Source organism: Mirounga angustirostris, unplaced genomic scaffold (assembly GCF_029215605.1).
Source record: "Mirounga angustirostris isolate CCGP_5_RB_7025 unplaced genomic scaffold, mMirAng1.0.hap1 SCAF_7, whole genome shotgun sequence".
Lineage (NCBI taxonomy): Eukaryota > Metazoa > Chordata > Mammalia > Carnivora > Phocidae > Mirounga > Mirounga angustirostris.
Window position 1 is genome coordinate 55,215,093 of NW_026991715.1, and position 22,701 is coordinate 55,237,793.

The 22,701-nt window shown below is 35.8% G+C and overlaps 1 protein-coding gene across 1 annotated transcript in view; it reads left to right on the forward strand.

The window, feature by feature from the left end:
* Positions 1–22,701, forward strand: part of FCHO2 (FCH and mu domain containing endocytic adaptor 2) — a 128,077-nt gene that overhangs the window by 41,394 nt on the left and 63,982 nt on the right. The window contains exons 6-8 of the mRNA XM_045889906.3: positions 10,227–10,331; positions 16,350–16,448; positions 17,932–18,028. Of these exons, the coding sequence (XP_045745862.2) occupies positions 10,227–10,331; positions 16,350–16,448; positions 17,932–18,028 (301 nt within the window). The remainder of the gene's footprint in view (positions 1–10,226; positions 10,332–16,349; positions 16,449–17,931; positions 18,029–22,701) is intronic.

Below are 22,701 nucleotides of genomic sequence, written 5' to 3' on the forward strand. Positions count from 1 at the left end.
CGGACCTAGACTCCAGAGAAAAAGAGAATATTAAAAGCTACCAGGTATTTCTTGTTTTCTCACATCTTTGAAATCAGAATGCATCTTCAGCTGATGATATATAATAATCACTGTTAGTAAGGTAGCTTATGTGTGTATTTTTATTGCCTTTGTGAACTTGGTTATTCTATGTGGTAGCATGATTGGACAACTGCAGCACTTTGATGTTTTAGTTAACAGACCATCTTAGACAGTTTGAGGAAGGAATTGTTCTGGTTTTTGTCTGAAACCTTTTGTTGAGACCTTCTGGTAAGATCAAGAAAATGTGAGCACTGGTGTTTAGAAGAAAATTGGGAGATAATAATGGAGCATTTTTAAGAGGTACTACATCGGTAATGGTCTTGATGACATTGAGGATAATAATGTGTGGGGGAAAAACAGACCTCAGCAATCTCTGAATTGGAAAGTAATTGAGAAGGTTCAAATCTGAATATGAGGAAGATATAGGAGTATGTCAAACAATTCATTTTGCTTTCCTTTTTATTCTGTATCGCATGGGGTGGTAATAGAATAAAAATGTACTTCTAAGTAAGTCTAAAAGAGCTCTTTTAAAGTATAAAATTAGAATTTTAAGTGTTAAGAAAGCATTTTATGCTTTAGATGGTAGCATTTTTCTATTTTAATGGTACACAAGATAATGGTGTACTTTATAAATTAATGGCATGTCGGAGTTAGTAATAATCATGTAGGTACATTAAGCATAACTTCTAAAAGAAGTCTAAGTCTTTTAAATAAGGACAAAGAAAAGAGGATATTAAAATTTATTGATAGGAGAGAGAGGAGGAAATAGAGAAAAACAGAATGGTAGGCAGAAAGCTCAAAGTAAGCTAGAAGAAGTAAGTTCAAATATACCAAAGCCATAATATGTATATAAGTGAATTAGACTCCTCTAATAATAGGTTGTCAAATTGGAAAAAATTCTTACTATGTAAAACAACTTTAATGTTTAACAGCAGAAGACTGTTTCATATAATGGGACTATTCAGCAGTTAAAATAAATTTTATAGGGTAAAATGATAGATCTGGGAATTAAATTACTGTATCAAAAAATATTGGAGGGGAAGAATGGATGGAATCTTGAAGTTACATGATGGGTTAATGGAGTTTATTGCACTTCTTTGATGTGCTCTAAAATGTTTATTATAAAAGCAAAAAAAAAAAAAGCTAGAATGACATGAATTAACACTGACATGAGTAAATCTAAAAAGCGTAATGTTGAGCAAGAAAAAGTTCCAGAAGAATATGTAGATTTTGATGCCTTTCACATAATTTTTAATTCTCTGCAAAAAAAACCCTTTAAAGTATAATTAACTGTGTAAGGGGCATGCATAGGGACAATAAACACTAAGTTACATAATGGGAGTTACCTTTGCAGAGCAAGTGGGGAATGGGATTGGTAAGGACATGGAGCCTCCCTTTGTCTATTTAATAATTAATTTTTTCCAAAAAAAATGAAAAAGATAGGAACAAATATAGATAAAGCCAACTATATTTCAAAATAAAAGATTATTTTTTTTTAAATGTGAGGTATAGGAACAGTTCCTATAACATACAGGTCAATACATACAGGTCAATAAATTGGTATGAATCCCATATCATTAATGCAAAAGTGTGCTATCTGAATTTGAAACTTTCCAAAGGGTTCAAGTACTCCTCGGCTAAATACTGCTCTTTATTTTTTGTGTCTGTGTGAAACCCAGTGGGTTTAACTTAGTACCTAGTATGTAGTGACCACTTGAAGAATATATGGTACCTAGAAATTATACTTAAAGAAATGATTGTCTGAGTCCTTTGATATAAACTGAAAAAGGTTTAATATAAGGTAATGATTTAGATTAAATTAAAGGATTTCCTTTGGAGTAACATACTAGGCAGAGCTGTAGCATATGGCTGTGTCCAAGGGTTGTGATTTGGTGGTCTGTGCTTCATTTACCTTGTGGTCGTGTGGACAGCTTAGAGGAAAGGTGCCTTTTTCTTTTTCTTTTTTTTTTTTTTTGTTAAGATTTCAAGAATTTATTTATATGAGAGAGAAAGAGCGTGAAGTGGGGAAGGACAAATGGAGAGGGAGAGAGAAACTTAGCAGACTCCTGATGCAAACCTCGATCTCATGATCCTGAGATCAGGACCCAAGCTGAAACCCAAGAATTGGACGCTTAACTGACTGTACCACGCAGGCAATCATAGACACTTGAACACAAATATTTCTCATAGTATATAAGTAAATTTATTTAAAATGCTAAGGAAATGAATAAAATGTGGGATTTATTTTATTATCAGTAAGTAATTTGTTAAAGCCAGTTTTTATTTGTGAGAAGAAATGTAGCTGTTTTTTTTGAAAGCTAATTTCCTCATTTAAGAACAAATGCTCTAACTTCCCTTTTTAATAATGACTTTATGAAAGTGGGCAAATTCGTTATACTTGGATATTCTGTTTTTATAATTCTACCCTAGAATTTACAGCATTTCTAAGTGTACATACTATTTAGAAAGTTGTTTTGACTTAAATGAGTATTGCTGTTTAGTTGTTTCCTCTGAGGGCTCTTTCTTGCTTTAAAAAAATAAAGATGTTCCCAATACAATTACATTCTAAAATTGCCTCTGCATCTTTTTATATGATACCCTTCTTTTTCTTTAAATTTGTTTTTGTCATTACTCAAAATACTTCGTGAGTCAACAGGTTTTTTTTTTTTTTTTTTTTTTCATTTTATTCCTTTATGATTAAGTACTCCTTTTGTTAGTTTTCCAAGATACTTCTCTAGGTTGGTACATAATTTCTATGATTCTGGCCTATTATTTTTACTTTTGAAGAGTGAGGGCTGATGTAAAAAATGTAAATTAGAACTTTAAAGGGTATCTTCTCTCTTCTTTCATGCCTCAAATAAGAGAAGTGAAATTTTCCCCAGCTTCCTGGTATCAGAAAGTATGCTCCAGAAGACTTACCCATCCATTTATATTCTGAGTTAGATCCTGATCTGAACTTTTGAGATAAAGACAATAATTTTATGGTTGGAAATAGTGAAAAAATAAGTTTGTGCTGAGTTGAAAACTAAGTAGACTTAGTTTTATAGTGAGAATATTCTGGGAGGAAAAAAGAAAGTTAAGAAAAGTATGCTGGTTTAAATTTTTAAAATTATTTCTAAACCTGTTGACTCAGTAAAAATTTTTTTCTTTAAATTTTTTATTGTTATGTTAATCACCATACATTACATCGTTAGTTTTTGATGTAATGTTCCATGATTCATTGTTTGTGCATAACACCCAGTGCTCCATGCAGAACGTGCCCTCTTTAATACCCATCACCAGGCTAACCCATCCTCCCACCCCCCTCCCCTCTAGAACCCTCAGTTTGTTTTTCAGAGTCCATCGTCTCTCATGGTTTGTCGACTCAGTAAAAATTTGAGTACCAAAACTAGTTTGAATTCTAGAGACTGAGTGTTGGAAGAAGAAATGATGCTTCAGGAACTTCTTTCCATCTCTTAAAGTCCTATAAGTATAATGAATAATGTAAAATAATTGCTTTGTTGACACTGTAGAAATATATCATAGAGACATCTTCTAAAAGGAGTAATGCCCCTCCAGGCAGTCATCTTTTATTCCTGTTAGATTACAGATTCCTTGTGAGTGAGAAACTCATTGTATCATCTGCAACACAGTATGTATGTTTACTTGGAAAAATAATCATTACAGCGAAATATTATTTGAATTTTTCCAGTTTGTTAATACAACACAAATTAAGAGCTTATTTTTACTTTAAATATCGGCTAAAGACTAGAGTCTTGGCTTTTTAAATGTCTTATTCAAGTATTTTTCTGATTGTTGGATTATGAAGTGATAATTTGTATATAGTAGTAAGTGTTTTAGTTCCTACCCTGTGCTTGTCATTTTGCTAGATGTTATAAAGGTTATTACAGGCTAAAATACATATTCTCCCCTTCTGTATTCAAGAAGCTTCCTTCTTGGGGCGCCTGGGTGGCTCAGTCGTTAAGCGTCTGCCTTCGGCTCAGGTCATGATCCCAGGCTCCTGGGATCGAGTCCCACATCGGGCTCCCTGCTCGGCAGGAAGCCTGCTTCTCGCTCTCCCACCCCCCCTGCTTGTGTTCCTGCTCTCGCTATCTCTCTCTCTCTGTCAAATAAATAAATAAAATCTTAAAAAAAAAAAAAAAAGCTTCCTTCTTTTTGGGCAGCAAAAACATTGAATAGTGCAGAACAAGAGGTTAGATAGAGAGAGGTTTTAATGGTAAGTTTAGAAGGGGAAGTATCCTATTTTGTATAGAACCTGTAAAAAGAAAACAGGGAAAATCTCATGAAATAAATTACTTTTAAAAGTATAGATACCAAACAGAAAATAAAATAGTATAGCCACAATCATTATACCCCTATTTGGGGGGACTTTTCCATTTTTATGAATTTTTTCCAAATTGCAGATGTCTCTAGGGGTGATCACAACTCAAGTCTTCATCAATAGCTAACATATAAATTACTAGGCAGCAGAACAAAAAGAGTAGGTGTTAGGATAAGGAACAAGCAAAGAAGGGGCTGCTAGTGGGACTACGTTATTTTGCTAGGCTCTGTCACTGAAAATCACTCCATGGACTGTAGGTTGCTGATCATTTTTTTTTTAAAGATTTTATTTATTTATTTGAAAGAGAGAGCACAAGCAGGGTGAGGATCAGAGGGAGAAGCACACTTCCCGCTGAGCAGGGAGCCCAATGTGGGACTCTATCCCGGGACTCCAGGATCATGACCTGAGCCAAAGGCAGACACTTAAGGACTGAGCCACCCAGGTGCCCCTTATTCTTCTTCTTTTTTTTTTTACTATGCATTTTATTTATTTTTATTAACATATAATTTATTTGTTTCAGGGGTGCAGGTCTGTGATTCATTAGTCTTACACACGATGCACAGCACTCACCATACCACATATCCTCCCCAGTGTCCATCACCCAGTCAGCCCATCCCTCCCACCCCCTCTCCACTCCAGCAACCCTTAGTTTGTTTCCTGAGATTAAGAGTCTCTTATGGTTTGTCTCCCTCTCTGGTTTCATCTTGTTTCATTTTTCTCTCCCTTCCCCTCTGATCCTCTGCCTTGCTTCTCAAATTCCTCATATCAGTGAGATCACATACTTGTCTTTCTCTGATTGACTTATTTTGCTTAGCATAAGACCCTCTAGTTCCATCCATGTTGTTGAAAATGGCAAGATTTTGTTTTTGTTTTTGTTTTTTATGGCTGCATAATATTCCATTGTATATATATACCACACCTTCTTTATCCATTCATCTGCTGATGGACATCTAGGCTCTTTCCATAGTTTGGCTATTGTGGACATTGCTGCTATAAACATCGGGGTGCACGTACCCCTTTGGATCCCTACATTTGTATCTTTGGGGTAAATACCCAGTAGTGCAGTTGCTGGGTCGTAGGGTAGCTCTATTTTCAACTTTTTAAGGAACCTCCATACTGTTTTCCAGAGTGGCTGCCCCAGCTTGCATTCCCACCAACAGTGTAGGAGTGTTCCCCTTTCTCTGCATCCCTGCCAACATCTGTCGTTTCCTGACTTGTTAATTTTAGCCATTCTGACGGGTGTGAGGTGGTATCTCATTGAGGTTTTGATTTGGATTTCCCTGATGCCGAGCGATGTTGAGCACTTTTTCATGTGTCTGTTGGCCATTTGGATGTCTTCTTTGGAAAAATGTCTGTTCATTGTCATCCGCCCATTTCTTGATTGGATCATTTGTTCTTTGGGTGTTGAGTTCGAAAAGTTCTTTATAGATTTTGGATACTAGCCCTTTATCTGATATGTCATTTGCAAATATCTTCTCCCATTCTGTCGGTTGTCTTTTGGTTTTGTTGACTGTTTCCTTTGCTGTGCAAAAACTTTTTATCTTGATGAAATCCCAATAGTTCATTTTTGCCCTTGCTTCTCTTGCCTCTTTGCCTTGCTTCTCTTGCCTTGCCTTGAAGGATGTTGAACCAACCTTGCAGCCCAGGAATAAATCCCACTTGGTCGTGGTGAATAATTCTCTTAATGTACTGTTGGTGATGTTTCTAGGAGGAAGTTGCTGCGGCTGGGGTCAAAGAGGTTGCTGCCTGTGTTCTCCTTTAGGATTTGGATGGACTCCTGTCTCACATTGAGGTCTTTCAACCATTTTGAGTCTATTTTTGTGTGTGGTGTAAGGAAATGGTCCAGTTTCATTCTTCTGCATGTGGCTGTCCAATTTTCCCAACACCATTTGTTGAAGAGACTGTCTTTTTTCCATTGGACATTCTTTCCTGCTTTGTCGAAGATTAGTTGACCATAGACTTGAAGGTCCATTCTGGGCTCTCTATTCTGTTCCATTGATCTATGTGTCTGTTTTTGTGCCAGTACCATACTGTCTTGATGATGACAGCTTTGTAATAGAGCTGGAAGTCCGGAATTGTGATGCCACCAGCTTTGCTTTTTTTTTCAACATTCCTCTGGCTATTCGGGGTCTTTTCTGGTTCCATACAAATTTTAGGATTATTTGTTCCATTTCTTGAAAAAAATTGATGGTATTTTGATAGGGATTGTATTAAATGTGTAGATTGCTCTAGGTAGCATAGACATCTTCACAATATTTGTTCTTCCCATCCATGAGCATGGAACGTTTTTCCATTTCTTTGTGTCTTCCTCAGTTGTATTCTATAGTTTTCTGAGTACAGATCCTTTGCCTCTTTGGTTAGATTTATTCCTAGGTATCTTATGGTTTTGGGTACAATTGTAAATGGGATCAACTCCTTAATTTCTCTTTTTTCTGTCTTGTTGTTGGTGTATAGAAATGCAACTGATTTCTGTGCATTGATTTTATATCCTGCCACTTGACTGAATTCCTGTTTGAGTTCTAGTAGTTTTCCACATAAATTACCATATTATCTGCAAAAAGTGAGAGTTTCATTTCTTTGCCGATTTGGATGCCTTTTATTTTTTATTTTTGTCTGATTGCGGAGGCTAGGACTTCTAGTACTATGTTGAACAGCAGTGGTGATAGTGGACATCCCCGCCATGTTCCTGACCTTAGGGGGAAAGCTCTCAGTTTTTCCCCATTGAGAATGATATTCACTGTGGGTTTTTCATAGATGGCTTTTATGATATTGAGGTATGTACCCTCTATCCCTACACTGTGAAGAATTTTAATCAAGAAAGGATGTTGTGCTTTGTCAAATGCTTTTTCTGCATCTATTGAGAGTATCATATGGTTCTTGTTCTTCCTTTTATTAATGTATTATATCACATTGATTGATTGCGGATGTTGAACCAACCTTGCAGCCCAGGAATAAATCCCACTTGGTCGTGGTGAATAATTCTCTTAATGTACTGCTGGATCCTATTGGCTAGTATTTTGGTGAGAATTTTTGCATCCATGTTCATCAGGGATATTGGTCTGTAGTTCTCCTTTTTGATGGGGTCTTTGTCTGGTTTTGGGATCAAGGTAATGCTGGCCTCATAAAACGAGTTTGGAAGTTTTCCTTCCATTTCTATTTTTTTAAACAGCTTCAGAAGAAAAGGTATTAATTCTTCTTTAAAAGTTTGGTAGAATTCCCCTGGGAAGCCATCTGGCCCTGGGCTCTTCTTTGTTGGGAGATTTTTGATTACTCCTTCAATTTCCTTAGTGGTTATAGGTCTGTTCAGGTTTTCTATTTCTTCCTGGTTCAGTTTTGGTAGTTTATACTCTCTAAGAATGCATCCATTTCTTCCAGATTGTCTAATATGCCTGCATATAGTTGCTCATAATATGTTCTTATAATTGTTTGTATTTCTTTGGTGTTGGTTGTGATCCCTCCTCTTTCATTCATCATTTTATTTATTTGGGTCGTTTCTCTTCTTTTTGATAAGTCTGGCCAGGGGTTTATCAATCTTTTTAATTCTTTCAAAAACCAGCTCCTAGTTTCATTGATCTGTTGTACTGTTCTTTGGGTTTCTGTTTCATTGATTTCTGCTCTGATCTTTATTATTTCTCTTCTCCTGCTGGGTTTAGGCTTTATTTGCTGTTCTCTAGCTCCTTTAGTTGTAGGGTTAGGCTGTGTATTTGAGACCTTTCTTGTTTCTTGAGAAAGGCTTGTATTGCTGTGTACTTTCCTCTTAGGACCAGGTTCCCCTCATTCTTGCACAGACTAAAAATACAGGTAGTTGGTAGAAGAAACTTAAGTCTCTTGATATATATATATATATATATAGGATTTGATATATATATATACATGTATATATGTGTGTGTGTGTGTATATATATATATATCTATATATCTCCCAGATAGCCAAAGGAAACCCAGATAACCACACCTTTAAAATTTTTTTCTCAAATATAGCAAATTTATCTCTGCTTCCTATGAAAATACTTAGTAGATTTCAAATAACCATCTCATCTAATTGTTATGTGTTTAAACAAGGCCAGGATGTCAGAGGAAGTATACTAACAGTAGTATAAATAATGTCAAATGGCCTGAGACAATGGAAAAAGAGTTAAAAAAAAAAATCCATAGGAGCAAACTAGAAAATCAGTATAGGTTTTAACCACTTACTCTAGGGATGGAGAACTCAGTACAACTGTTAGATACAATAACAACAAAATTCAGTTATAGATCTTCCTGATGGTGTTGCTTTTAGAAACCATAATAATAGCAGATACCATTTATTTTGTATATTTAACTATGCGCCAGTCCCTTTCCCAGTCATTTTACATAAGTTACATTTCATCATTGCTAAATCTTTAAAAAAATAGGTGGTATTCTTCCCATTTTAGGAATGAGAGAACTATATAAAACTCTTTAAGACAGAGTCTTCTGGCTCCAAAAGCAGTTTTCTTTATGCTACAAGATATAGTGGCATCCTATATTATTTATTTAAGAATGCAGGAAAGCATGGAGCATAATGTGTTTACTAGAATGTATGTAGTTATATTTTAAGGAGCATACAGAGGGGCCTTTGTAAAGAGTAGGACTCTCTACATCTCTTGCCAATCCCAGCCTTTCAGGTAAACCCAACTTCTGTTTCTGCTTCTTATTTCTAGACTCCTGACCGTAGCTAGAGAGGATTACGTGGTGTTTGGATTGTATGTACACGAATTCTGTTTTCCAGCTTCACTGAGCCCTCAGTGACTCTTAGGAGTACTTTTACTCATCTAGCATCATCTGTTGTACCTTCTATAACCCTAGCTTGAAATGTTTCTCGTTCTTGTGAAGCTCCTAGCCCTACCCTACTCTTCTTCACTCTTAGCAGACCATCTCTTACTCATCAAGAAAATTGAGATATTTATATCTTCTCTTTTTTTGATCTTCCTTAGACTCTTAATTTACATCAACACTCCTTACTCCCCAAGCTTCCCATGTCCAGATTGATCAGTACTTTGAAAATAGTCAAGTTTCTGGATAACCGTATGTCTGCTCGAACCTACAAGTTACACAAACTCTTTCTTCTTCTTCAGTGTATATTGTCCATAGAATTTATCTTTACTTCTGTGGCTTTGTTGCTTTCTGCTGATTTCTAAGTAAAAATAGGTTCTACTACTTTCATGAAGTCCTTGAGGAAAAGATCTCTGTATAATTTGTTTTATATTAAGTTTTAATTGAATACATAATTCTCATAAAACTGAGTTATAATAATGCAATAACAATTTTTTAATAATAGAAATCTTGAAAATTAGGCAAAAATATAAACAAATTTATAGATTTATTGGAGCATAATGGAAACTGAGAAACATCAAAGAAAATGATTTCTCAACTTTTGAGCTACCTTTATAATTATTAATGAGACATTAAATGGAATATGTCTGTGTTGTGGGAGGAAGGAAGACTTACAGATGTAGAAAAGAGTGTCAAGCATATTCTGATGGTATTGTCATGTTTTTGTTGATTGAATTCTTAGAAACACCATACCATTATAATGTGGTTATATGATATTACTCTGGGTTATAAAATGGGAGTATTTAACTTTTCAAAGCACATTCCATCAGACAGAAAGGAGAATCAGCATTTAATTTCTGCGTTATTCTGTGACTATAATAAAAATATTACTAATGAGGACTTGAAAAAAGGTGTTAAAGTTAGTTTATGTCATATTGGACTCACCATAGGCCTCATCCCTTAAAATGCATTGAAATAGTATGAACTTATATCAGGAAAGAAAACAGGTCATTGTATAGTTAAAAATATTTTTGTTTTGTTTTTGTTACAGGCAGCTGTTAAATCTAAGAAAGCTACAGATACCTATAAACTTTATGTGGAGAAGTATGCATTAGCAAAAACTGATTTTGAACAGAAAATGACAGAAACAGCTCAGGTTGGTATTTTTAAGCTTTAAATCTAAAACAGGATATTTGTTTTACTGATACAAATAATATAATTCTTGTGTCAAATAATTTTTTAGTATGTTTTATTAATGCTGTTTTAAAGATACACATCTTGTTTTGGAAATCGAGGACCAAGATGCAATAACTATGACGTTATAAGGGAATATTTAGGTGTACAGAAGAGGCTGTTTAAAGAGAATTGGGGAAAGTGAGTATATTGGTAGATGATGAAAACAGGGCTGATTGTTAGCCTTATGTATGAATTGTAAAATTGATTTCTGCTTAAGAAGAAAACTGGAAATGATTCACTGCTGAGAATATAACATTATTCTTATAATTCTTATAGAAGGAATTAACAAAGAATCAAGAATCCGTGCTCCTCGTAGAGCTTCCATTTTAGTTAGGGAGGACAGACAAAAAAGTCTGTTTCCCATAAACTTGGGATCATTTATATCCCATTTGATGTTCTTAGAGTCTTAATTAAAGGCCTAGGTTTAAGATGGGTACCTTTTATGAATCATAACTAAAACTCCTACCCCCACCCTCTTGTACTTCTTTCTTGTTTTGTTTTTCTCCTTAGCACCTATTGTCATCTAATACGCCATGAATGTTATTTACTCTGTCAGGATAGGCTGGGTATGCTGAGGTGACGAAGAAACCCCCATATCTCAGTGGCTTACAATAACAGGGGTTTGTTATGTTCTTATTCATCATGGGTTGGCTGTAGCTATTCTGCTTATTCTTTACTCTGCTGTTGATGCTGGTGAAGAAACCACTTCTTAGAACATTATTCTTAGTCATCATATTTGAATGTAGTGAAGCACACTGGTTCTTTTACCGTTTTTTTATCGTCTGTCTTCCTCCACTAAAATATAAGTTCTGTGGTAACAGGGATTCTCATGGTAGGCATTCAATAAGTGTGAAGAAGGACTTTATGAATCTGCCTTTTTGGATTCTAGGGAGTCTTCCTGCTTAGAGTGATGAATGATTCCCATCTGAGAAATCAGAAGGCTTTCATGCTTGTTTGCAGGCATATACACATCCGTCTTTACTTGCCGTGGTGCAGGCACTGTGCTAGTTGCTGGGTGTATAACAGTATATACGTAAATAAAATATCTCCCTGCTCTGGGTGGAGGATACAATATAGTGGAGGGAGGCAAACATTAAATACATGATTAAATACAAAGTTATGATGAATTATTAAACCTGTTACAAGGGAAAAGAAGGATTCTATGAGATGGAATAATAGGAGCAACCTAATTTGATTTGGATTTGGGAGTTAGGAAAGGCTTTTTTGGAAAAGTGAGATTTAAAACTGAGACTTGAAGAATGAGTAAAGAGACACATTCTAGGGCATGAGTGTTCCAGGTATCGAGGACCCCTGGATATAAGACCCAGAGGTATGAAAAAGCTGTCGCATTGTAGAAAGCAAAGAGTGCTTACTGAAACTGAGTGAAGAGGGAGAGTGGGAAGAAGTTAGAGATAGGGAAGAACAAAGCTCTATAGTAAGGGTTTAGGTTTTCTTAAGAGCAGTTGGAAGAGGGTTCCCCTTCTCCACATCCTCACCAACATTTGTTGTTTCCTGTCTTGTTAATTTTTGCCATTCTAACTGGTATAAGGTGGTATCTCATTGTGATTTTGATTTGTATTTCCCCAATGGCTAATGATGTTGAACATTTTTTCATGTGTGCAAATCCCAAGAAGTTAGAAATAATCTCAAATTTTTTAAAAAGAAAGAAAAAGAATAGGGCATAAGTCAAATAAAGGAGAGAAAAATTAAAAAAAAAAAAAAAAAGGCAGTTGGGAGACACTGAAAGATTGTATGCAGCATGGGGCTCGATCCCAGGACCCTGGGATCATGACCTCAGCCGAAGGCAGACACTTAACCGACTGAGCCACCCAGGCGCTCCCCTGATCTGCATTTTAAAAGATAATTCTGGGAATTTTGTGGAGCATGGATTATGGTAGGGCCAAATGAAAATCAAGAGTCTAGTTTGGAAGGAGAGTATAGTGGTCAGGTGAGGATGAGGGGCCGTGTGGTGGTTGAAAGAGAGAATTGAGTGTGTTCGGAGATGGCAGGAGTTGGAGGATGGGGGGATTATTGGGGAGATCAGGATCTCTTGTGGGTTTTGGCTTGTAAGTTCGTGTGGTTAGAGATGAATGGGAAAGACTAGATGAAGAACTGTTAGGTTAGTTTGAGAGGTTGGAAGGGGATCAGATGTTCCATTCTGAACATGTTAATTTTAAAGTGGAGACATCATGTGGGCAGTTGTGGAAGATCCAGATAATCTGGGCTGGGTATAATGTTCACAGTCCTTTGTTTACATGTCTGAAATCCAAAAGCTCTAAAAACCGAAAGTTTTTTTTCTGTAATTCATTTGGCAGCAAAACTTGACCAGAACTGATGTAAGGCTATTAATTTATCCTACCTACATTGAATATACATGTTTTCCTTTAGAAATATTAACGTGTTTGATACACAGATGCCACTGCAAATCCTGCTTGCAGTATTGTGAAAGATATGGTAACAACACCACATTACCTTTATTTTAAAAATTCAATATGTTTGAACTCTAAAACATCTGGTCCCAAAGTTTTGAATGAAGGATTATGAGCTTGTGTAAAATAAGGGCTTGCCAGTACTCAAAGCCATAATAACATCATCTTTGAATAGAGTGTAGGGAAGAAAGGGCCAAGCTCTGAGAGACTCATCATTGACAGTTTGGTAAAAGAAGGGATGCTGAGACCCAAGTAGGAGAGGCCAGACAAGGAAGAAAACTGGGAAGTATAATGTCATGGCAGCTGGGAAATGATAATATTTCAAGAAGGGTTTAGTTAATTGTAATAAATGAGCCTCTAACCCTAGTGAGAGAAAAAACTTCAATTTCTGTAGCAACAAGCCTTATTGTAGACTTCAGCAAGTGTTCTTTTGGCTTTTGAATCCTTAGGAACACTTGTTTATAAGACAGTACTAGTACTGGTTCATTAATTTTGCATCAACATGATTAGTTTCTGTCAGAAAATGTTTGCCTTTCAGCTATTTAATTTGGAAAAATTAGAATTTGCTAGAGTCAGAGTTTTTTATTCGTTTATATTATTTTATAAAAGTGTTCTGAAAATTTTCAGCACTCCTCTTTCCCTCTCATTTCTTTCTATTTTTTCATTACTTTTTTCTTTTTCCCCCACATTGGCATTTTGTTTATTCTGCTACTTCCAAGATGGGGACATTAATATATTTGAGCAAATGTATAACCACGCTGCTTTTAAGTAAAGGTGATGGTATACTGTGCTAATGTGTGTATGTTTGTTCTCTCTCACGTTCCCTCTTCGTCTCTGTCTCTCTGTCAGACTAGTACAACGGCAAAAAGGGCTATCATTTCTTAATGGATAGTAGACTTTAAACTTTAATTTCAGCTATTTAGAAGTGAAAAGAATTCTTTTACATTTCCATCTTTCTTTGTTCCAGGCCAAGCACGTTGACCTGATTCACTGTCAGTCTAGTGAAAATCAGATTTGGGTGACAGGACCTATATTTACTAGTGGGAAAAGAAGTTGAGTCTGTGGGATGAAAGAGGTTAGGATTTATTTAGAGTATTGTGATTTAATTATTTTCATTTGGGGTTAGGAAAAAACATGATTAAAATTGTGAATTTTCTTTGTGTTTATGCTTTCTACTATTATTTAATGATACTTAAAAACTGGAGAGAATATGGAGATTTTGTTTAAACAGGTGGCTCATTCAAGGAAGCTTTGAGATTTGCTTAAACAACAACTTCAGATTAAGGACTTTTAGTATTAGGGTGCTTTTATGTATTAGAGTGGCTGACAAAATTGTACTTTTAATTTTTAATTTTTATTTATTTTTTTAAGAGAGAGAATATGTGAGTGGAGCCGGGGGAGGGGCATACAGGGAGAGAGAACTCCACGCAAACTTCCCATTGAGCGTGGAGCCTGTTGTGAGCCTCGATCTCACAACCCTGAGATCATGACCTGAGCTGAAATCAAAAGTCAGATGCTTAACCGACTGAGCCACCCAGGCGTCCCCAAAATTGTACTTTTTAAAAAAATTAATGTAACAATACATATGAATACGGTGAATTTGAAATTGCAAGGAAGAAAAGCCTGATTTGTTCAAGAAAGTTCATTTATTTATATCCAAAACTAGAGACTATAGTCCCATTGTTGAATTACTCTATGTTTAGTCATCACTAATTCTGAGGAATTGTGATATTTAGCAGATCCCCTACCCCCTAAAAAAACCAACCCAGCACAGTTTCTAAATTGCATCTGAATCACGCTTTGAGTTTTTGTGTGGCTTCATGCTTCAAGATATTTTTAAATAATTAAGGATATGTCTTACTCAGTCAGTGTAGCTCTTTCAAAAGAGAATGAAGGTGGCACAGTTTTCTTGGAATTAGGGATTATCCATATGAAATTTGTGGCTGTTTGACCTAGCTTTTCTGGATTTGGGTCTTACCAGTCTATGAGAAAATATCTTATTCATTAAATTGCAAAAATTTAAGCTGAAGGCAAATTCTTATAATAGGAACATAAAATAGAATCATGCTTCTGTGGATATTCCTCACTTAAGAAGGTAATTTAGAATCTTGAAATACTGGTATTCTCATTGATTTGGTCAAAATGAGTCAAAGCAAGACATTTTAACTCCACCATTTCTCATGAATAAAATTGATTGAAGTGTTTGAACTATTGTTACATTATTGCCAAAACTATAATTTCACCATTACTGATTTTTTTTAGAAAGTTCAGACCCTTGCGCAGATATGAACATGATCATTTAGCTTAGTGATTTTCTGATCATATAACTCAGTGCTAAAGAAAATTATATATTAAATATGGGGTGAGGAAACTTAATTTGATAATCTAACCAGAAAAAATAACAAGGCATTTAGGCCTATTCCTTAGAACTGATTTAATTTGGCAAAAAAAAAAAAGTAATCAGGTTTGTGCAGTCGAAATGACAAATGTATTTTGTTTGAAAATAGCTAGTTCAGCATTTCCCAAATCCTGTTTTGAGGAATATTATTGTGTGAGACATTAATAGATACTCAGAGAAGAAGAAAAACAAAAAGGACTGTGTGGTCAAAGAAATGTGGAACACACTGGGTTAAGCAAAATGAAACATGTTTTTTTTCAGTATTTCTTAGGCTTCTTAATTTGTTTATTGGAAGCCAAGTCTAGCAGTGGTTTTCTTCCCAGGGAATAAATATCAGAATGACCTGGGAATTTTTTCCAAACAACATTCTCATCTTTTTCCACTCCCATTCCCCAGGGAGTAGTAGAGGATCTATGCGTTCTGTAGTTTGAAAACTTTTTCCAGGTGACTGGATGTATCCCCACCTTCTGTTGAGAACTGCTGAGATAGAGTATACAGGCTTTTCCATATTTCTTTGACCATAGATTACATCTTTTGAAGGCCATGTATTAATATTTCAAGGATTAGAAAGACACTTTGAGAGTTCAGGCTAGATTATAAAGTCTTCAGAAGTAAACAGTAGCTTTTGCTCTGCCAACTATCTGCTCTTCAGTTGGGAACACTTCTGCCTTGGCTTTTGTGACACTCCTCATTTGGATCTCCTTCCAATTTTCTGACTGTAATTATAGATTTTAATTGTGGTGTCTTCAAACTCTGAACAAGTTTATACATGCCTGAGAAATGGCATAACAAAGTTTATATATTAAAAAGTTAAACATTTCAGTATATTTATTGGACCCATTTGTCTAGAAGTATTGTTAAACATTACATAATAATGTTAACTCACTAAATTTGGTTAGCTATATTGAGATGATTTAAAAGGTCTTTTGATTGCAGGGGCATCTGTCTGGCTCAGTTGGTAAAGCATGTGACTCTTCATCTCAGGGTCAAGTTCGAGCCCCACGTTGAGTGTAGATTACCTAAAAAAATAAATAATAATGTTAAAAAGTTTTGATTTCAGAGTGTGTGTATTTTTTATGTATATATGTAACTTTTCATATTTGTTATCCAGAAGTTTCAAGATATTGAAGAAGCTCATCTCATTCACATAAAGGAAATTATAGAATCCTTGTCAAATGCTGTAAAGGAAATTCATTTGCAAATAGCCCAGGTAAGTTTTTCCTTTTGTTGAACTGATCCATGAAAATTTTATGTTCATTTATGACTCTTTAAAAATCCAAAACTCAATTTTTTTTTTTTAAATTTCAGGTAAGAATGTGTATTTACATGTATTAAATATAAAATAAACTGGATTTTTTGGGACCCCTGGGTGGCTCAGTTGGTTAAGCGTCTGCCTTCAGCTCAGGTCATGATCCCAAGGTCCTGGGATCCAGCCCTGCATCGGGTCCCTACTCAGAGGGGAGTCTGCTTCTCCCTCTGCCTGCCGTTCCCCCTGCTTGTGCACTCACGCTCTCTCTCTCTTGCTCTTTATATTTGACAAATAAATAAAATCTTTAAAAAAAAAAATAAACAGGATATTTGATTGTTTGGCCACCAAGGATGATAATGCAAACCAACTGTTAAAATTTAACTATAGCTCAGTCCTTTTACCTTAAAATTCTGAAGTTAATCAATCTTTGAATATTTTTTTAAAATTTTACTGTTTTATAATTTAGAACAGCAGTAAGTTATAGAACTTGTGCTTAGAGGGGCATGTGGGTGGCTCAGTTGCTTAAGTGTCTGACTTGAGCTCAGGTCACGATCTCAGAGTCCTGGGATTGAGCCCCGTGTTGGGCTCCCCACTCGGCAGGGAGTCTGCTCCCCCCTCTCCCTTGTGCTTGCTTGCTCTCTCAAATACATAAAATCTTAAAAAAAAAAAAAAGAACTTAGAAATTTTCCAAAAATAGGGGCTCCTGGCTGGCTCAGTTGGTGAAGCGTGTGATTCTTGATCTCGGGGTTGTGAGTTTGAGCCCCACGTTGGGTATAGGGATTACTTAAAAACAAAAAAATCTTTAAGAAAAAAAATTTTTTCCCCAAAAATATAAAAGCAATTTAATTATGACAATTTGGAGTGCATTGAAATAGAGTAAAGATGAGGTCTGTTATTTTTTATTATTAAGGATCTAAAAATTATTAGAGATCTATATAAGTTTTTTTTTTTTTTTTTTTTGAGAGAGCGAGAATGAGAGAGAGAGAGTACATGAGAGGGGGGAGGGTTAGAGGGAGAAGCAGGCTCCTCGCCGAGCAGGGAGCCTGATGCGGGACTCGATCCTGGGACTCCAGGATCATGACCTGAGCCGAAGGCAGTCGCTTAACCAATTGAGCCACCCAGGAGCCCTAAGTTTTAATTTATCATAAGAATTATGTGTCTAAAGCATTCAAAGATGAGGATAGGAAACTTCCTTGACTTCTAAGACTGTGGGGCTGTATCTTCAGGGGTTCATGTAAACAGTGGTTGATACCCACGGGTCTACTAACAGTACAAGGTAACAGAGCAGCATGTTAGGCAAATGAAAGTTCTCAAAGGCTTTGGGTCAAAAAAACCACATATTTTAGTGTAATGAATTTTAATTGCTTTGTGCAAGTTTTGTCTGAAATACAGTAAGAATTTTTGATGGAAAAAGAAAAAAATTATCTTTATTTCACTTTAATAGGTCCATGAAGAATTTATAAATAACATGGCTAATACTACAGTTGAAAGCTTGATTCAAAAATTTGCTGAATCAAAAGGCACTGGGAAGGAAAGACCTGGTAAGATGATAAACTCTGGGGATGCCTGGGTGGCTTAGTTGGTTGAGCATCTACCCTCGGCTCAGGTCGTGATCCGGGGTCCTGGGATCGAATCCCGCGTCGGGCTCTCTGCTTGGCGAGGAGCCTGCTTCTCCAACTCTGCGTGCTTGTGCTCTCTCTGTCAAATAAATGAAAATAACATCTTAAAAAAAAAAAACCTCTGTAAGGAAATGTATACAAATCTCGCATCTAGCAACAAATATATTTGCTTTTAATTTCCCAAACTGCAAAGTGGAGCTTAGGAGATACCTAAAAATCTGTAAAATATCAAGTATCATTTACTTTGTGTCTGATGATAGGTTAAATTAATATTTTTATTCTGGCCTTTAGTGGTTAGTAATTTAATATTAAAGTGGTTATTGTAACCTTAGTTAATATGTTGTCGTTTATTTACATTTTTCAAAGGCTTAGCAACAGAAGCCCAGTTTATTATTTTTATTTTTTTATTTTTAATTAAAAAAATTTTTTTTAAGTTTATGGATGTTGACACAGTGTTATGTTAGTTTCGTGTGTGCAGCATGGTGATTCACCTCCTCTGTGGGTTATGCTATGCTCACCACAAGTGTAGCTACCATGTATCACCATACAACACTATTGCAATATCATTGTCAATATTCCCTATGAACAGAGGCATTTTAGTAAGAGGAAGGTGGGAGAGAATATTGAGCCCTCAGAACATTGAGGTCAACAGAGAACCTTCCATAAAATTTAATAACTTGTAAAATTTTCTTATTGAAATATGTATCCAACATATATATATATAGAATATATATATATTTGTTGCATAAATATGTTGACTATATATATATATATATGTTGGGTGTATATATATATATATGTTGAATATATTACCTGTATATTTGTTGCATGCTCTAAAACATTCAGACAGTGTTTTACACATTGGAGATAACCAGTGAACAAATGAATACAGGAATCCTGGTTCCTGTTTTATGAACAAATAATTACAGTATCCTGAATCTTTAACTTTTAATAAGCATGTTATGATCTATCAAATGTACTAAGCCCATTGTCTTGCTCTGCTCAGCATAGAGTCTTCCAGATTTCTTTATTTTGTTTATTGGTTATGATACCATGTTCTTGTAAGATATTTGTTTCACTCTACAGGTAAAAATAATTCAGCCTAGTAAAGAAAATATGGTTTGGAATTCAGGAAAATGGTTAAGTGATTTGTCGGGAAGTCTGGGAGCCATTTTTCTTTAGCACAGTTCCCAGAACTAAGGCTTGTAACCTAAATCTTCTTCACTTTTTCTTTTCAGATTTTATTAACTTTCAAATCATTGGTTCACTTACATTAATATTTTTCCCTTCAAATTTTCTTTTCATGCTTTCTCTACCTACCTGTTCAACTGCAGCATTTTGTTTCTGAATACTGGCACAGTAGAGATTTCTTCTCTAATCCATTTTACATGTTATACAGCACATTCATATTTTGACTATACAATTAGGAACTTACAATTGCACTACTCCTAAATCTTTGACTTTTCATTATAGACAGAATGAAATTTAGGCTCTGGATTTGGATTTAAAGCTTTTCAGGATCTGCTCTGACTAGTCTTCAGTTTTTCTATTATTAGCCTTCACTGTAGCCAGCTGGAACTGCTTGCTGTTTCCTATACATGCCCCTTTTCCTCCTTGGTACCTTAGTTGCCCTTATGTTCTTATTCTAGGAAATGCTATATCCCATTTCCTTCCTTCCTGCCCCGTGTCTTCCCATTTATTTGTCAAGCAAATAAACTCTTAAATACCCAGGTCATTTGCTACTTCCTCCATCGAAAGTGCCAGAGAACTTGAACTGTACTTTTCCCCCCTCCTTTGTTATTGGTGCTGTCTACCTTAAATTTTAATAATTGTGCAGATGTGAAGAAAAGTTCTGTATTTGATTCATCTGTTTATCTTCTTTATGGGTAAACAATACATTTTTGTTGAGTGAATGAACAAACAGACATATCATAGTAAAGGTAGGATGTTAGGAAGGTTGCAGTAGATAGTCTTGCTATTAGAAAAGTCTTGGTGAGGACTAGTAAATAATTATGGTTAAAGTTTAGTGAGACTTACTCTCTGCCATGTAATGTGCCAACCACTTTGCAGGCAAATTTTGATCTTCAGCAACTGTTTGAAGTAGGTACTATTATTCTCATTTTAAAGATGAGGGAAATGTTGAGAGGTTAAAGGATTTGCCAAAGTTATTACATGGCAGAGCAGATAGTAAAATGCCAGGATTCTTGACACCAGGGCCTATGCTTTGGAGAAATTAGAATAAAACTGAGTAAGTTCACATATATAAAGAGAATGAGGATGTTGAGATATATAACTACAGAAAAGTATTAAACCCTAAAATTCCGTATAAAGAGATTAAGTTATGGGGCGCCTGGGTGGTGCAGTTGGTTAAGCGTCTGACTCTTCATTTCGGCTCAGGTCATGGTCTCAGGATCGTGAGAGCGAGCTCTGTGTCAGGCTTTGTGCTGGGTGTGGAGCCTGCTTCGGATTCTCGCTCTCCCTCTGCCCCTCACCCCCTGTGTGCACCTGCGCGCTCTCTAAAAAAAAAGATTAAAGTATAAGTGAAGACCAGTTAAGAGAGGTAAAAATAGTTGGAGAACAAATACAGTTTTTATATAGAGCATTTAGAAGTGCTGATAGATAAAAGTAAAGATGTATTGCCAGATTAAAAGTGCCTTAGAACACTAAACAAGATCAGTAAGTTGTATTATTATCGGTATCTTGTTTGTGACATTATGTTGTAGTTTTGCAAAATGTTATCATTGCAGGAAATTGGGCAAAGTGTGCAAGGAATCTCCCTGTATTTTTTTTTTTTTTTACAACTGTCTGAATCTAATTATCCTAATAAAAATTACAGTTATTTTAGGGGCACCTGGGGGGGTTCTCAGTTGGTTGGGTGTCTGGCTCATGGTTTTGCCTTGGGTCTTGATCTCAGGGGTTGTGGGATCGAGCCCCAAGTCCAGCTCCATGCTCAGCATGGAGTTCACTTGGGATTCTCTGCCTCTTCTTCTGCCCCTCCCCCAGCCTGTGCTTGAGCACACACTCTCTCTCTCTCTCAAATAAATAAAATCTTTTTAAAAATTTCAGTTATTTTCTTATCTGTGGTATTACTTAGCCCTGTAGTTTGTGGTCTGTTCTTTAGTAGCAGTGAAATTTTTAAGCCTCATTGCCCTCATCTGTAAAGTGGGGATAATAATAGTATTTCTTTATGGGGTTGTTCTGAGGGTTATATGAGATAATGTAACATTTATTGAATACTTAATAAATGCTATGTTAAAAAAGTAATACATTTCTGATAAATGGGTAGCTTCTAATTAAGATACTGTTTCTTTTATAAATTTAAATTTACTGGCCTCAGCATATATTGTGACATATAGAAAATCCCTGTAGCTAAATGGTAAGGCCAGGAATGGTGATGACATGGGCTTTCTTGGAATAATCACTAAGCCAAGAATTAGGTGACTGTTTTAGGGTGACTGTTGACACTGTGACTATAAATGACTGATTTTCAAAAAAAAAAAAAGTGGTCCTAGAACTAACTTTAAAAAGAAAGAATGGGGGGGCGCCTGGGTGGCTCAGTTGGTTAAGCGACTGCCTTCGGCTCAGGTCATGATCCTGGAGTCCCGGGATCGAGTCCCGCATCGGGCTCCCTGCTTGGCAGGGAGTCTGCTTCTCCCTCTGACCCTCCTCCCTCTCATGCTCTCTGTCTCTCATTCTCTCTGTCTCAAATAAATAAATAAAAAATCTTAAAAAAAAAAAAAAAAAGAATGGTGTCGGAGTGGAGTGGGTAGAATAAATATTACTTCTCTAGTTGGCTTGCTATGGGTGACTAGTTAATAGCTCTTTCTTTGTATTTGTTCAGCTTATGGGCACCTGAACAAATGAGTCTGGGGGCCTATTTCAGTGATGAAAATTTTGTGTTTCTCAGAAAAATAATATACTCAAAAATTTGCATTTGATTGTATGGAATTCATAGACTTAAAGGATTTTGTTTTGTGAGATGTATTCTAACGTTCAATTGTGTGAACTGCTAATTGCTGTTAATACTTTGTTTCTTTTGTTTTGTAAGGGCCCCCTCTGGTGGATGAATTCCTTCTTAAACTAGTTTTCGTCCTGTGCGATTTATATTTTAAAAAGAAAACAAGTTTGTTAAAAAATTTATATATCTAAAAATTAACCTATTTTTCTTGTGCTGAAAAATGACCATTTTTTCTTTAGTCAGTTATTTGTTCAAAGATACAACCTTTAACTTTATGTCCAATTTTCCTATGTAAATCAAACACTTTGAGAACATTAAAACTTTTTTCCCTATTCATTGAGACTATTTTTATACTACTTATTATATGAAGTGCCTTTTTTGTCATTACTTTTTAAAAAATTAAGATGGGGCGGCTCAGTCAGTTAAGCATCAGTCAGTTAAGCGTCTGACTCTTGGTTTCGGCCCAGGTTGTGATCTCAGGGTTGTGAGATTGAGCCCCCATGGGGCTCCATGCAGTGTCTGCTTGCCCCTCTCCCTCTCCCCCTCTCCCCACTCATGCACGCATGCGCACACACACTCCCTCAAAATCTTAAAAAAAATAAATTAAGATATAATTGACATATAGTATTGTCTTAGT